We start from the raw sequence: 15,223 nt of genomic DNA on the forward strand, positions 1-15,223 counted from the left end.
TCCACCAGTTTTTGTCTCCAATGATCGACAGTTGCAATGTTTTTTGGGGCTATGGAAAACCGATCAGCTACGTCTCTGTGTAGAGTTTTCGGCGAAAGAGTCTACAGAAACTAGTGGAGCTAGAGGAAGTATGATTCGGCTAAGCAGTGACTCGAAAGTAGAATCTACATACCTTTCGTTTTCCTGTAAATATTATAACTCAGTCGTCAAGTCATATATATCATTCATTTACTTTCAAATTGTTTCTTGTGATAACTCAGCCATAACTCACTATAACTCAGCCGTCACATGACCTTTCGTTTTCCCGTAAATATTATAACTCAGCCGTAAAGCCATATATATCATCCATTTACTTTCAGATTGTTTCTTGTGATAACTCAGCCATAACTCACTATAACTGAGCCGTCACATGACCTTTCGTTTGCCCGTAATGATTATAACTCAGCCGTAAAGCGATATTTTGGCGGGAAACCATCAGTTAACGTAATAATAGACATATTTCCATTATAAATTTAAATTTTGAGTTATAATAATTTTAATATTCAATTGTTGAGAAATACTTTTAGAAAAATAAAATTCAAAATTCGAATAATAATTATTTAATTATTTGCAATAATATCTTGTGATGAAAAGCCCACTTTATGAATTTATTATGCGTGTGGATTTGAGCAGACACAGAATTAGTGATTTTTCGCGCTTCCCTAACAACACTTTTGTAATATCGAGAGACGCTTTAATACTTATTAGAAATCTGACAGAACAAAAGACCCAAGAAAGAAAGAAGAATACGTTTTCATATTATTGAGAAGACCCTAAACGATAACTCAGCCATAACTTTACCATAACTCAGCCAACCCTCAAATTAGAATGACTAAATAACCAACCAAACCGAACCGGAAATTATTTTTTCCATTATTTTCGGTTAATTACGGTTATATTCGGCTTGCTATCGGTTAATTTGGATAACATTTGGATTATTTATGGTTATATATTCATCTAACCGACCCATAACCGGAAATAACCAAAAAGTAATTTCAAAAAATTTTAAATTTTCAAATGGTTATCATATTAGTATATCCAAATTACCACCTTAAACCAAACACAATATAACAAAAACCAAACTGTTATATTAAAACCCATAATGTTCGAAATATGAACTTTAAACCTCAAACCCTAACCCTAACCCTAACCCCTAAATGTCAAGTTTTGAAAGTTTTACACATTTTTATTAGACTGTGTAAAAATTAATCTTTGTCTATAATTATTACTTTTTATTGCTTATAATGATTGTAATATTCATTTTTTCATTCTATATTTTAATTTTGAGTTATAATAATTCTAATTTACAAATATTTCATAAGTCAGCCGTTTATGTCGATAACTCAGTCATATCAGTCAATTTTTTGGAACTGTTTTTATTTCTTTTATTCAAAATCCAAATTCAAAATTTTTAATTAATTTGAATAATATATTGTGAGAAAAGCTGATTTTATGTATTTATTATGTGTGGATCTGAGCAGGCACATAATTAGGGATTGTTCGGGATTCCCCAACAACATTTTTTGTAATATCGAGAGACGTTTTAATTAGATAATTTATTAGGAATCTGACATAACGAAAAACCCAGGAAAGAAAAAAGAATACGTACTAATATCTCAGAAGTCAGCCGTACGAAGTTCAACCGTAATTCATAACTCAACCGTGTGAAGTAAATAACTCAGTCGTAACTTAACCGCAAATCAGCCATAACTTTGAAAGTAGACAAATCAATGTTTTACATACCAAAGTACAATTCCTACCAAAAGAAATCCAAATGCACCCCTTGGTGTAGTCGTTGTTAAGGTTGTCTGGTCGGTCTGGGTTCATGTTTGGTCATAGAACATGTATAACATGTGTAATACCTTCTGCATTGTGTAAAGGGCAAGTAGAAGGAAGAGGAACTACCACAACTTTTCCAGGAAGAAGAGTGTTTGCTCTTACTCTTGTCGCAGTCTCGAGATCGGGACCAACAGCTTTGAATATTGCTGCATTCACACCCCCACCTCCAGGTTTAAGCCGCCTGCACATCGCTCACAAAATTAGCTACTAATGGAAGATGTATCCTTACTCAATAAGTTGGTGTATTTTACTGAAGAACAAGAAACTAATGGATGCTTAGTGGCTTAGTGCTTACCAATTAGTAGCATTAGCTATAACATTGCAGTGTAGACCACCTTCAGAACGAAGCTTACCAATAGCTGCAGCTCTACCGCCTTGTAGATTTCCTTCATGACCTGTTCTTTTAACTGATCTAGAAATACAAACCTGAGCAGGAAGTTCCAGAACCACTGCATGGACTTCAATGCCAGGACCACCAAGCTTAACAAACTCAGACCGCTGCTCTCTGTCAAGATTGCATTTGTCTATAAAAACGCTTTTGCCTTCCTTAAGGGAACTTATTGCCATCTTTAAACACTGAGCCTTTATTCCAGCTTTGCCATTGTTAATAATGTCTTGAAGTAAGTTAAACAAAACGAAATCTCAAACAAAACGATAGCACAAAGTTTTGCAATTTTCGCAAATTTAGTCTCGTTGAGGAATTTCATCAGTCGGCTTCTGTGCAATAACAAAAAGGAGAAACCTGGCATAAGCGAGACCAAGGGCGGAGAAAGGAATGCATCACGGTGTCACAAAACGTCGATTTGCCGCTTCCTGACGGACCAATCAGAAGCACCACTATCTGATTCGGGTTGTTGAGAAGCTCAACTTTAATAAAATCAAGTTTTCTGAGAAGCTCGGCTTGTTGTTGATCTGTGTAGTGAATTGGTTTGTTTATGGGGGTGGTGGTGGTGGTCGTGTTCTTAAGAGAAGAATCAGAATCAGTCTCTTCCTTGACGAGTCTTTGAGACCCCCAGGTCGTGTATTCGAATCTTCTTGGCGATTTCTCATCGGGCTAGAAGTAGAATCATGGAGCTTCTCTTCATCATCTTTGAACAATATTTTTTTGTCATGTCTTGTTGAAACCGCATCTGCTCCGTAAACGTCACCGCTTGTCCTCATCAGAGTTTGTCTTTCTTCTTCGACGAAGACTAACTAAGCTTCTCTAGGGTTTAAACTGCAACTGAAATAACAATAAAAAAATCCAATTTTTTTTAAAAAATCATACACATACACTGTATATTTTATCTAATCAAATGAGCAATTCAACATTCCAAACGGGAAAGATTAGACAACCAAAGGAAAAATCAAATGTATACCTTCGAAAAAGAAGAAGAACGTTTCGGGAGACAGGATTAGGTTATAAGGAGAAAGATGAACTTTTTTTTTGGGGCAAATTGGGTTAGGAACAGCGGAAATGTTTGTTTTCCCTCTTTGACATAAAAAAAAAAAAAAAAAAAAAAGCAAATCTCGATTCTGGAAAAAAAAACTGGTTAGTGACGTGAAAAATCAAAAATAATGTGTATTTTAATTTGTTGATGTGCTTTTTTCTTATTTTTTTACTCAAAATAAAAAAAAAAAAAACTAAATCCAAAGGGTAAATTGTAATTACATGCAGGGCACTAAACATTTGAATCATTTTCTTTGATTAATAACATATGAGTAATAAACCAACTTTTGGATAACATTTGAATAACTGTTTCTAAAATCTAACATATATATGAGAATTTGAATACGCGTTCATAGAACGTTTATTCTGTTATATTAAATTACATGGACTAATCATAAGGTCCCAATTCAAAACCAACTAACAATAAGTGGATTAGCGTATTTTATACACTAGTGTTGGTCCGTTGAAACTTCCAATACTCGATTCTAACTATTACGTGATTCAATTTCAATATAGAGAAATTGTGTTGTTTTCTCTTGATTTAAGGTGATTTTGGCAGATCACTTTGGAGTGTGTTAATGGGGTTCAACGGTTATTAATACCACAAACAAACTACAGTGCAGTCTACGCCTACGACACATGTGAAATTGGGCTTTACAGCCCATTCTTTTTCTTAATTATTTTCCTCAACAAATGATTGGTCTCGGATTATATTGACAAATGGATATGACTTGTGACCAGGCAATGAGAGACGTATTCCTTGCGTAACTTTTCTTCCTCTCTGGATAAGCTTTTGCCACCTCATTCCTCTTTTATTGAAATAAGAACATCGGTTTAGTCATATGAAAAAAATCATATTTTCTTACTTTTTTTCTCCTGTGAAGTCATATATAAACTGTTATATAACTAATCCAGAAGAGGAATCATTTTTTCCACTATTGATATAGAATAATAATACATAATCATCTAAAAGATACTATAATAGTAAGATCAAAGACCTTAGCAAAAACAAGAAAAAGACTGTTCCACAAAAATGGCGTTAGCATTAGGTGAGAATCTTATTAAGACCAAAATCTGATCACACAGTTCAGCTGAACCTATTTCACTAAAACGTACATCGTTTGATTTCCTTGTTTTCAGGTGGAAGAGCTCGTCGCTTAGTCTCTGGAACATTAGTTCATCAAAATGGTTGTTTACACAAAGTAAAAGTCACACACCTTGATCACATAAATTCAAATCTTTTTTATTGTTATATTCGTTCAAATTTCACTTTACTTGTTGAAGCTGCAGCAAACAGGATCGGATCGGTTTCAGCTTGGTGAAGCAAAAGCAATAAGATTGTTACCCAGGTGATAAGATTAGAGTTTGGTCTTTGTAATTCCTTGCAATTGATACCTTTTAACAAATGGGAAACACTAAAAGAAACTATGTGAATCAAAGAATAAAAACAGAGAGATTACTCTGTTTTTTGTATTGTAGGAGGACGAACATGGTTCAAGAATTGGGAATGAGAGAAGAATTTATGCAACCAAACAGAGAATTAGAGACAAATTATGATTTTCTTGGTGAGATGAGACAGAGATTTCTGAGATTCAAGAGACAAAAGTATCTGTAAGCAAGAAACTCATGTTCTTGATTTTTTTAATAACCAAAAGAAAAGAACTCTGTTTTTTTGCTCTGTATTTTTTCCTCTGATTCGATTTGAATTGATGGGTGAAATATAAAAATCAGACCAGAGATAGAGAAGTTTCAAGCTTTGGTCATAGCTCAATCACCAAAGGTGAGCCTCATCAAAATTATTCCTATTCTTTCTTCAAACCTTAATTGACTCCAAGATTGCCGTTTTATGAGACTAAATGGTAAAGAAACTATCAAAATTTCAAAACAAACTGACAAGAAAAAGAAAAAGGTTATGGTGATAGGATGTGCAGATTCAAGGGTGTGTCCATCTTATGTATTAGGATTTCAACCTGGTGAAGCTTTTACAATACGAAATGTCGCTAACCTCGTTACCCCGGTTCAGGTGCTTTTCATGCTAACTTCTTTTGTATTCATATAGTTTTAACCAAGAAAGCTTCTAAAACCCATTTTTTTGATGTTCTTTTCTTCTATTTTGAAAGAACGGACCAACAGAAACCAACTCAGCTCTTGAATTTGCAGTTACTACTCTTTTGGTAAGGTTATACATAATATAAAGTGAACATTGCAGCAAAAAGAAAAGGATGTGTTGCTGATGCTGTTTCTGCATAGGTTGAAAACATTATTGTAATGGGTCATAGCAATTGTGGAGGAATCGCAGCGCTTATGAATCATCAAAATCACCAAGAGCAACACTCTAGGTAGAGATATATTAACTAGTCTAAAAATAAATAAAAATCAGAAACTCTTTAAAATTGTTCTTGATTGTTGAAACTACTCTTGTATATGTAGTTTGGTAGAGAGATGGGTTATGAATGGGAAACTGTGAGAAGGTAACTAACTCAAAACATCTTCTCTTTTAATTACTTTCAGGTCTATTGAACTTGAACCTGAATTATTTTTGTATGTATTTGTAACAGGAATCTATAAAGGATTCTGTGATGAATTTGATAACCTACCCATGGATAAGAGATAGAGTAAAGAGAGGTGAAGTCAAGATTCATGGATGTTATTACAATTTGTCAGATTGTAGTCTTGAGAAGTGGAGACTAAGTTTAGACAAGAATGAAAGTGGATTCCATATTACAGATAGAGAGATTTGGAGTTGAGTAAATATAGAACAACAATCCCCAGTCGTAATGTTCAGATGTATCTTTGTACATATGAAATGATATTTACACAATTGGGAAAAAAGAAAATTAAAATATTGTAATAAGGGAATATAATAAAGGTTAATTGGTCTACTAAGCACTTTAATGCATTTATTTTTATTTATGTTGGGACTATATACATATATAGGACTGAATATAGCAATTCCCTGTATTAGAGCATTTGCATCGGCGTATGAATGGGCTGTCCGATGCAATTAAATGATTTAATTTAAATCTAAATTCGACATATATCGAAGGAACGTTTCTTCATAGGGGACATTTCTTTCTCCGTCCTTCGTTACACGTGTCTGCGTGTGAGATGTTTGTGTTATTTCTCCGACTTGTTTTGCCGGCAAAAGCATCCATTCATTTGCTTATCTCATGTCTTCTTCTCTTGCTCTGTTTCCTTCTTTGAGTCCTTCTCCTCTCGCTCCAAGATTCTTATAAACCCTAACCCAATTCCCGAATTCTCTGTTTTTCTCTCCATGCTCTGTTTTGAGGTTAAAAACGCATCTTTACTGAATTTGAGAACTCGAATTGCTCCTCTTCAACTCCAACGAGTTCGGTCCAAAACCCCTGTTTTGTCTGCGGCTGCGGCTTTGCATACATCGAGCAACGATAGTTCTTGGTGTCATCATGATTCACTGCCTGGAGAGTTTCTTGATTTTCCTGAAACCCACGCGGCGATTCAAAACAGCAGTCATGTGGAGGATGGTGGCATTGGTGCTGCGTTTGATGACATTCAAAAACGAAGTGATTGGCATGATTGGGCTGACCACTTGATCACCGATGAAGATCCGATTGTTCAGCAGCAACCTTCGCCATCCGTGGAGTTACGACCTATTAGCACAACATCTTCAAATAGCAATAACGGAACGGGCAAGGCTCGTATGCGTTGGACTCCAGAGCTTCACGAGGCTTTTGTTGAGGCTGTCAACAGTCTTGGTGGCGGTGAAAGTGAGCATTTGTTTTTCTTTGCTTTCACATAGACTTTGTATTGGTTAACTCTTTGTTTCTTCTGGTTAACTCATATTTTTACGCAGGAGCTACTCCTAAAGGTGTACTGAAGATAATGAAAGTTGAAGGCTTGACTATATATCATGTCAAAAGCCATTTGCAGGTTCTTACTAATATTTTCCTCCCTACTCATGCTGCTACATGTATAGAATTTGTCTTCTGATAAAAGATGGTGTTGTTTTCAGAAATATAGGACAGCTAGATATCGGCCAGAGCCATCAGAAACTGGTAGATACCGAACTCGTTCCCATCTTCCTTGATGATTTATTCTGTAGAAATTAGTTTAAAATTTAAAGTCTTTTTGATCATTACAGGTTCGCCAGAGAAGAAGTTGACACCGCTTGAACATATAACATCTCTTGATTTGAAAGGGTAAGGTTTATTATTTCTGGTGACATGACATCACAAGTGCTGCACTATTAACAGATATTTATACTACAGTGGGATAGGTATTACAGAGGCTCTGCGGCTTCAGATGGAAGTACAGAAGCAACTCCATGAGCAGCTCGAGGTATGTTAGTAAAGGCACTGCCAGCTCTGGTTTCTAGGCCTTTGTTGTGAGCTTTTGATAGTGTTTGGATGGTAGTTGTAGAAGTGTAAAGATGTGAAACCTGATTCTAAGTATTCTGAGTTAAATGATTAAGGCAAGTATATTCTTCTCCTATGCCTGCAGATTCAAAGAAATCTGCAACTCCGGATAGAAGAACAAGGCAAGTACCTGCAAATGATGTTCGAGAAGCAAAACTCGGGTCTTACCAAAGGGACAGCCTCAACATCAGATTCTGCAGCCAAATCTGAACAAGAAGACAAGAAAACTGCTGTTTCAAAGGAGCTCGTAGCAGAAGAAACCAGGGTTTCTGATATTAGGCTTGGGACATGCATCGGATCAATGTCTAGAGCGGTTGTGAACGCCTCCATTGCTTCTTCTATTTGCCCTTGCCTCTTGTACAATACACCAGCCAAGTGGTATGATGAACAAGTTATCAACAATACCGTCTTGATGTGTTTCAAATAGTTGTTTCTAAATCTCATTCGGGAAGAAGGTGATACCTTCGGTGTGGTATCGACCAGAAGAGTAAGGCGCGATGAGTCTTGATTTCGAGAAACATGACTGTGCGTCACGCCATTGTGAGAGGTTTATGTAGATATGAGCCAGATCATGCCACGTACCAAGCTCCAGACTCCGCAATTCTTCTACATATCCCTGCAATGAATAAACCTGTCTCAGGGTTTATCCTGCACTATTGAAGAGTTTGGAGGAGAAATGAGAAGTTAAAAGTTCTGGTTCCAAACCATTGGATGATCCACTTGAAGAAGCAAAGAGAATCATGGACAACCAATGCTCATACCAAAAATTGAAGGACCAAAAATAAGAATAAAATATTTGAAGGACCAAAAATTGTCCTTCACCAATGCACATGGCCTTATAAGCATTCAACTCTTTTTTTTTTTGTCAAGCCACTTGCATTTCACTACTCAAAACGAGATAAAGTTCATACAAGCATTGCTTAAACTGCAAGAGAAAAAGGCATTCCCCAATGCCAAAACAACAACAAGGAAGATAGATAAGGGTTGAATTAGTCAACAAGAGGTTCTTGAGAGCTTTGAGCCAAATCCTTGAAAAAACTTGCTACATGAGAGGTCAAAATTGTCGACAATCTCTTCCATGATCAAATCACTGGATGAGAAGATAGACACAGTCATAAGACGACTTGGCGTTAAGCAAGGGGCCAAAGCTGAGATTATCGCCGGTTGGAGAACACGGAGAAGCAGCTTGACAATAGTTTGAGAAATGTTGAAAGTGCTCAGAGGCTATAGATACCGCAGGGTGGAGTATGGTCTTGAATATACTAAAGCCATACTCAAAGAGGTCATTTGGATTCAGAATCCATATGCCAAAGAACTTCCAACAAGAGGGTTCAAAAGATAAAGCCAAATGGGATACTAAGACCATGATTCGCAAGGAATTAACGCAAAGCCATAGCAACAATGATGCATTAATTCTCAAATTGAATCCATAGAGTACATAATCTTGATCACACCATTGGCTAAAACATGGCTTCAACACATGGAACAAAGGATCATGGATGGACTTACATGCAGGGGCGGATCTACATGTAAAGGAGGCAGGGCATGTGCCCCATACAACATTTTAAAATTAGTTTAAATGATGTATGAACAATAACATGACTTAGTCCATTTGGTTAAGAGTGCCCTATGTTATGCAAGAGGAGAAGGGTTCAATTCCCATCAGTTGCCATTTTTTTCTCTTTCAAAAATGTTTTATTATACTTTCCATGTTTTTAATTACTGAATTTTCCTTTTCTTTAGGGTTATGTTGGGTGCCCCAGACTATTTAATCTTCTAGATCCGCCACTGCTTACATGGGTTTAGAGTTAGATCAACCATTAAGTGGAAGTTGTCCCCGATGTTAATATATTGGACATGACAAGGCGCAGTGATCACTAGGCATGAAAGCAGGGGATTTTAGGAGTATCGGGAACCACCTTTCCGTGGAGCCGGGGTCATAAAGCCGATCTTCAGTTATCCCATGGAGTGGCTAGAGATTAGAAGCGGAAGTCCTGAAAGCCTTGAGATTTGATAAACATAGTTCTGCGAGGAGTTGCTTTGAACCAGGACTTGCAAATTATAAAAGGTGACCCGATCCAGGGGCGTCGATAGAAGTTGCAGACGGTGTCGACCACTCTTATAATCACAATATCGAAAGACCACTGGAAACAGGCTTAAAATAAGTTCATAGTTTATGCACCTGGGCTCAAGATCTGTGGGTTTTATGTTTGATAAGATTAACGGGCCAGTAGAAAGGACAAGGCCCACCAGGGTAAACCCTAGTTTCACTATCGAAGAGTTGTGCAGAGTAGTGAGCAACTCCGTTGAGTGATAGGTCAACGAGACTAGCCGGTGGTCGTGGCTTGATTCGAGATTGGAGGCTAGGTCCACTGGGGAAAACCCTAGAGTCACAATCGTTTGCCAGAATGAGGATTGAAGGATATGTCTGTCCGAGCTTGGCGGAGGGATTTGCATAGCAAGAACTCTCTCCGGTGCGTGAAGGATCAGTGGAAGCAGACATAGGCCGTGAGTTGAATCAATCTTGGAGACTAGGTCCACTGGGGAAAATCCTAGTTCCAATACATCGCCAAGGTGGAGGAAGGTTGTAGTAGCTGCCCGAGAATTGCAGAGAGTTTTGTCGAGCAAAAGACATCTCTGGTGAAGAAAAAGTCAGCGAAAGCGTATAAAGGTTGGGGAAAAGATTCCGAAAAAGTTTATACAAAGAGAAAAATTGGGGAAAACAGTTGCAAAAGAAACACTAAAAGAAGTAGATCGCATACGAGTAGGAGGTGAAGCAGCTAAATCTGCTCCGCTGGCGTCGGAAAACGTGGTTGAAAGAAAGTCCTTGGGAATCGTGCCTGAGAGAGTTTTTTTTTTGTCAACCATTGGGCCACAACTGGCCGGCCCATTAGCCAAATCCCTACACTCGTAGGGAGCGGGACTCGTTCTCGCGTGTGATGGTACCTTGTGCATTAAGGACTTACCATTGGCCACTGCACTAAGGTCAATTCACCGTGAGAGAGTTTTTTATTCTCTCTATATATACTTTTTAGGATATATGATGATGATACACTTTTTATAAGCATTCAATTAGAATCACATATTCCAGCTACAAAAATCTTTTCAATTAACCAAATTCAATTAAATGCAATTGAAATTTGAAAACGTAAAATCACGATTACTTTTTCGCGATTAGAGTATACCCAGGTTAGAAAAGTTATCCCGAATTCAATTTAGAACTTGTACCTCTTTGGCATAAAGATTTCAAATTCCTATAAACCAAAATCGATTTGGGAAAAAATTACTTTAATCAAGAAATAGTAAAATACAATTAATTGAATTTGGTTAATTGGGAAGAATTTTATAGATTAGGTGGAATTAAGAAATTTATAGCTAGTATATGATAATGGTATATACAGCATAAGAGAAACTATGTTTCAATTAGATATGATAGTGCCACAACAATTGCAAAAACAAACTAATGGTACAACTAGTGTGACCGGAAAATATTTGTACACATTCATTTAGATCAATATGGGGTCCTCCCAAGCTGGGATTTTGTTGTTGGAACTTATATGGTTTAGTGATAAATTACATGAATGCTTCTTTTTGTGAGATTATATATATATATATATATATATATATATATTTTTTGTGAGATTGTTCTTTTATTTTATTTTTCATATGTATGAAAAGAAATACCATTTTATATATGAAACGATTACAAAGTTGGGAATAAAAATCCAACAACAAAGAGCAACAGAAGAAGAAACTCAAGGTTGGAACAAGTGAAACCAGCCTGAGAGGATGGATCAAGTCTACACCGTACCTAATTGTATTCTTGATATCCGATATATGAGAGCAGCTGATGGAGGCGAGGATGACTTGTGTAACCGAGCATTCCTTTCTCTCCAGATTGTGTAAATTGAAGAATGAAATGCTAATATGAGATTGTTTATCTACTCTAATTAATAGTGGACTTTTTATTTTACGTACGCTTTGATGGGTCTCCTTTTCATCTTTAGTATAGTATAATGAGTACGTAAGCATTAAGAAAGCAAAAATCATATATTCACGCATCTAGGAAAATTAGTTAAAGTGACGTGACGAAAGACACTACTGTCTCCCACCACCACTATGTGAAAAGGAAAAAAACAAACCAAAAGAAAAAAGTATTATAAACTAGAAATGAAGAAGAATCAGTAGTGCAAAACATAGCAATTATACTCTACTACAGCGTTCCCTGTCTTGAGATCAAACACATGCGTTCTTGCCTGAACATAACCCCTAGCAAATCGGAAAAGTCCACTTCCTCCGATCACCGGCATCTCCCTCACCTTATCGAACACCGAGTTTCTTCCTAACACTGTGATCGTGCTTCCATTGTATTTCCCATCAATAATCGCGAAATTCATAGCCATCAATAACCCTATCTCTTCTTTAGATGTAGCCGCATAAAACCCTTGTGCCCTTCCCACCATTTTGGAGCTTAATATTGGGGCGAGCGTTAAAGGGTTATCAATCATACGCATTAGACCAAACCCCGTTGCCCCTGTATAGTTTTTTGGAGGATTCATGATTGGTACCGAAGTCGGATCTTGGCCGCTTACGATGTCGTGCCAGTATACTCTGAAATGAGTAAGTTTCTCTTTCTTGTGATGCAAGAAATCAGATTCGAGGGTTTCTCCTGTGACGGAAATTAGGACGGCGGCTAGGGTTAGAGAAGAAATAAGAAACAATGAGAGAAAACTGGCCATGGTGAAGACTGGAGAGTAGAGAGGATGGACTTTAGTGGGTTTTGTGGCTACAATTGCATTTTATGGTTTGGTGCATGTAGACATAATTATAGATGGAGAGGACATTCTAGAAAGTGAAAGGTCGTGTGAATATGTAATGATATATGGGGTTGGTGTACCTGCTCCAACTCACTGAAAATGATGGTATGATGGTATCTTATGGAGAACGTTGTTGAATTATGTATATTCTTACACTAAGTAAGAACATAGGGAAAATATTCATGGACAGAAACAATGACCATAGATTAATTAATATTTTTCACTAAATTGACAAAAAAAAAAAAACAAAAAAATTGGAAAACTATTTGAAATATATAACATGATTTTGGAGATAATATGTTGAACATGGCTTTTCTTAGGATGCTGCAAGAAACTAAACTTTTTGGGAGTTTTACAATCTCACGGCTTGGAAAGTAACAATGGCATTTATGTATCAAATTTTGCATTATGTCCTGTCATCAGATGATGGTTAGACTAGCATCTCATACTGAAAATTCGAAATATATCAGTGGACTGATGTAATGGTGCAAGTAACATGAAATTAACCATGGAGCCAGAACATATATATATATTCTCATAAAATAAGTCAAAATTTGTTTGCAAAAAAACATTTATTTATTCCAAGTGACAATAATTAAACTTAACACGGAATATGACAACCCAAAGACACGTATAGACGATGATATATTAGTAAAGTTGTACAAATTCACGCACTTATTGAAGCAACATTATCAAGCTCGTGAGTCATGATCAAGCAAATTATTTGGCAGGAGAAATCGGTGCGAAGTAAGCTCCAAGAGAGGTAAGGTTTTTGTCAAAAGATCCATGAAACCCAATGATCTTCTTACCTTTCAATTCAAGTTCAAACGTAGTACCAACGTTATATCCCATGTATGCAGAAGTCCTGATGTTGGTTTTGATCACAAGTCCTTGTATCTCACCTTCATCGTAGATTCGTAGTAACAGTTCACAGATAAGATATGCTCATCGCAGGTATGGTTTAAATCAAACTGCAAAACAATTCAGTTTTATAATAATTGTAATCAAATAAAACATTTACACATAAAAAGACTAACCAAGTCTAAACCGAATTTAACAAAAAACTGTATACATTGATTGGTATTCCAAACCGTACACATTAAACAGGTATTACAAAGACCTCTTTAAGAGGTAGAAGTGAAGAACACAATTAGGATTTGATAAAGTCGATGAAGGAAAAGGCCAAAAACATAGAGTTCGACGACGTACACACTCGGTGAAATTTTGATATTTGTCACCATGGGTTGATCCAGCTCTAGGTTGACCATTTTTGACATAGTCGAACTTGATGGACGCTATACCACCTGTAGAACCTTCTTGTATATAGATCTGTGAATTGTGATACACCTTCATGGACTCCATCATCCCATATCTACTCGCAATCATATATATAAAAGGGTATAAAAGTAATGTTTCACTATTTGGTCAATTTGACATTTAATTCCTAAAGATATAATATTTTTTCTATTAAATATATATATATATATATATTATACATGTACGATTAATCCACACTTTAATACAAAATTGTAACTGAAGCTACATAAACTATGAATTGACTTTTTTCTCCATTCATTTTCATTTAAACTTATTATAAAGAATAAAGATCATTCTATTGTTTATTTAATTCAAGTTTTGTAATATAATGATATTTCTATATAAAAGACGATTTGGTATTTCATTTCCAATCATTTTGTACTACAAAGAAAAAATTATTAGAACTAAACCTAGCAATCTAATTTAAATTGTGTAATATAAAAGAAATTTAAATTTAAATTAATTAGATTACTAGGTTTTATTGCACTTCATATGACAATATAATTTAAATTTTAATCATTTAACTCTTTAATTTATATATTAGTTTATATGAACAACTTAAACCGAATTTTTGAATATCATAGTAAATATTTATTTTTATCATGTACAGTATATTTGTTTTACCTCGAATGGTCATTACCAAATAAAACTATTATGAAAGCTTAACAATAAAAATTGAATAACTCGAGAAATCTGTATGTATAATTATATTTTAATAAGTTATATAATTTGATATTGTGTGATTTGAATAAATATAATTTTATTATTGACATTTAGGAAATTTATTTGTTTTATATATAGAATTTTAAAAATACCTCTTTTTCAATACCACTTTTTAAAAATACCCCTTTCAAAAAACTTATTAAAAATGCCATTAAAAATATGATATTCATCCAAATATGTGTAATCTTAGAAGAATATGCATAAACTACCTATAGGATATTACTTAGATTTTAGTTACTTCAATAAATTTTTAACCCTCTTTACGCGAACCTTATCTAGTACAATATAAAATAGGGATTTTATTAAATACTTTATTTATAAATCTAAAATTTGAAAAAAAAAATCCAATAAGAAAAATCCCTTTTATTCATCTCCTCCTTTTTCAACCAATCAGAATCTTCTATTTAATATTATATTTATAAAATAAATCAAAATATATTAAAAATCAAAATAAATTAAAGAAGCAAATTATGTGTGTTTTTAATAACAGAAAAAGTTAAATATTAGCTTGGTTTATATTTTACAATTAAACAATGTTATATATCGGTTTAGGTTTATAAATGAGGATTAGAGTTTAGATTTTACAATTAAAACAAAATTATACGTTGATTTAGGCTCTTTAGGTTTACAAGTGAGATGGTTAAAATTTGAATTTTATAATTAAA

General features: G+C 35.1%; 3 protein-coding genes, 1 long non-coding RNA gene and 1 pseudogene across 9 annotated transcripts; 3 read left to right on the forward strand and 2 right to left on the reverse strand.

The window, feature by feature from the left end:
* The first annotated feature begins 4,050 nt into the window (after positions 1–4,050).
* On the forward strand, positions 4,051–6,189 carry LOC104750214 (beta carbonic anhydrase 6, mitochondrial-like). Of its 5 annotated transcripts, none has more exons than XR_015584759.1 (10): positions 4,051–4,356; positions 4,448–4,509; positions 4,592–4,656; positions 4,787–4,918; positions 5,039–5,087; positions 5,217–5,330; positions 5,441–5,481; positions 5,558–5,646; positions 5,738–5,778; positions 5,866–6,063. XR_015584759.1 is itself a non-coding variant. In XM_010471980.3 (10 exons), the coding sequence occupies exons 1-9, from the start codon at positions 4,341–4,343 to the stop codon at positions 5,772–5,774; spliced, it is 618 nt and encodes a 205-aa protein (XP_010470282.1). In that variant the 5' UTR covers positions 4,051–4,340; the 3' UTR covers positions 5,775–5,778; positions 5,866–6,189. The 5 variants fall into 5 exon arrangements, 2 of the variants coding, with proteins under 2 accessions (XP_010470282.1, XP_010470283.1); XR_015584761.1 differs by having other exon boundaries at positions 5,468–5,481; XM_010471980.3 differs by having other exon boundaries at positions 5,428–5,481; positions 5,866–6,189.
* A 386-nt stretch (positions 6,190–6,575) lies between these two features.
* On the forward strand, positions 6,576–8,143 carry LOC147925297 (protein PHOSPHATE STARVATION RESPONSE 1-like). Its single transcript, XM_087491948.1, has 6 exons — positions 6,576–7,053; positions 7,140–7,216; positions 7,299–7,341; positions 7,428–7,485; positions 7,555–7,624; positions 7,787–8,143. Exons 1-6 carry the CDS (start codon positions 6,582–6,584, stop codon positions 8,126–8,128), a joined length of 1,062 nt encoding a protein of 353 aa, XP_087348074.1. The 5' UTR covers positions 6,576–6,581; the 3' UTR covers positions 8,129–8,143.
* A 3,589-nt stretch (positions 8,144–11,732) lies between these two features.
* LOC104750215 (dirigent protein 19) lies at positions 11,733–12,766 on the reverse strand. Its single transcript, XM_010471982.3, has one exon. It carries the CDS (start codon positions 12,438–12,440, stop codon positions 11,883–11,885), a length of 558 nt encoding a protein of 185 aa, XP_010470284.1. The 5' UTR covers positions 12,441–12,766; the 3' UTR covers positions 11,733–11,882.
* Positions 12,767–13,071: 305 nt separating this feature from the next.
* Positions 13,072–13,904, reverse strand: LOC109129593 (jacalin-related lectin 15-like; annotated as a pseudogene). Its single transcript, XR_015585083.1, has 2 exons — positions 13,728–13,904; positions 13,072–13,489 (listed from the first exon to the last, which is right to left on the reverse strand). The product of XR_015585083.1 is annotated as a jacalin-related lectin 15-like (transcript).
* On the forward strand, positions 13,165–13,938 carry LOC104750216 (uncharacterized). Its single transcript, XR_761560.2, has 3 exons — positions 13,165–13,281; positions 13,379–13,472; positions 13,626–13,938. It is a non-coding gene; the product is annotated as an uncharacterized LOC104750216 (long non-coding RNA).
* The last annotated feature ends 1,285 nt before the right edge of the window (positions 13,939–15,223 follow it).

The sequence above is a fragment of the Camelina sativa genome, chromosome 16, assembly GCF_030686135.1.
Source record: "Camelina sativa cultivar CO46 ecotype springtype chromosome 16, ASM3068613v1".
NCBI lineage: Eukaryota > Viridiplantae > Streptophyta > Magnoliopsida > Brassicales > Brassicaceae > Camelina > Camelina sativa.

What these genes read in the sequence shown, in the direction of transcription:
- LOC104750214 (XM_010471980.3), top strand. An exon ending in GCAATAAGATTGTTACCCAG is followed by an intron (nt 4,657 to 4,786) that starts GTGATAAGATTA and finishes TTTGTATTGTAG; the next exon opens with GAGGACGAACATGGTTCAAG. An exon ending in TCATAGCTCAATCACCAAAG is followed by an intron (nt 5,088 to 5,216) that starts GTGAGCCTCATC and finishes AAAAAGAAAAAG; the next exon opens with GTTATGGTGATAGGATGTGC.
- LOC147925297 (XM_087491948.1), top strand. Translation starts at nt 6,582, where the DNA reads ATGCTCTGTTTTGAGGTTAAAAACGCATCTTTACTGAATTTGAGAACT. An exon ending in GCCAGAGCCATCAGAAACTG is followed by an intron (nt 7,342 to 7,427) that starts GTAGATACCGAA and finishes TGATCATTACAG; the next exon opens with GTTCGCCAGAGAAGAAGTTG. An exon ending in ACATCTCTTGATTTGAAAGG is followed by an intron (nt 7,486 to 7,554) that starts GTAAGGTTTATT and finishes TTTATACTACAG; the next exon opens with TGGGATAGGTATTACAGAGG.
- LOC104750215 (XM_010471982.3), bottom strand. Translation starts at nt 12,440, where the DNA reads ATGGCCAGTTTTCTCTCATTGTTTCTTATTTCTTCTCTAACCCTAGCC.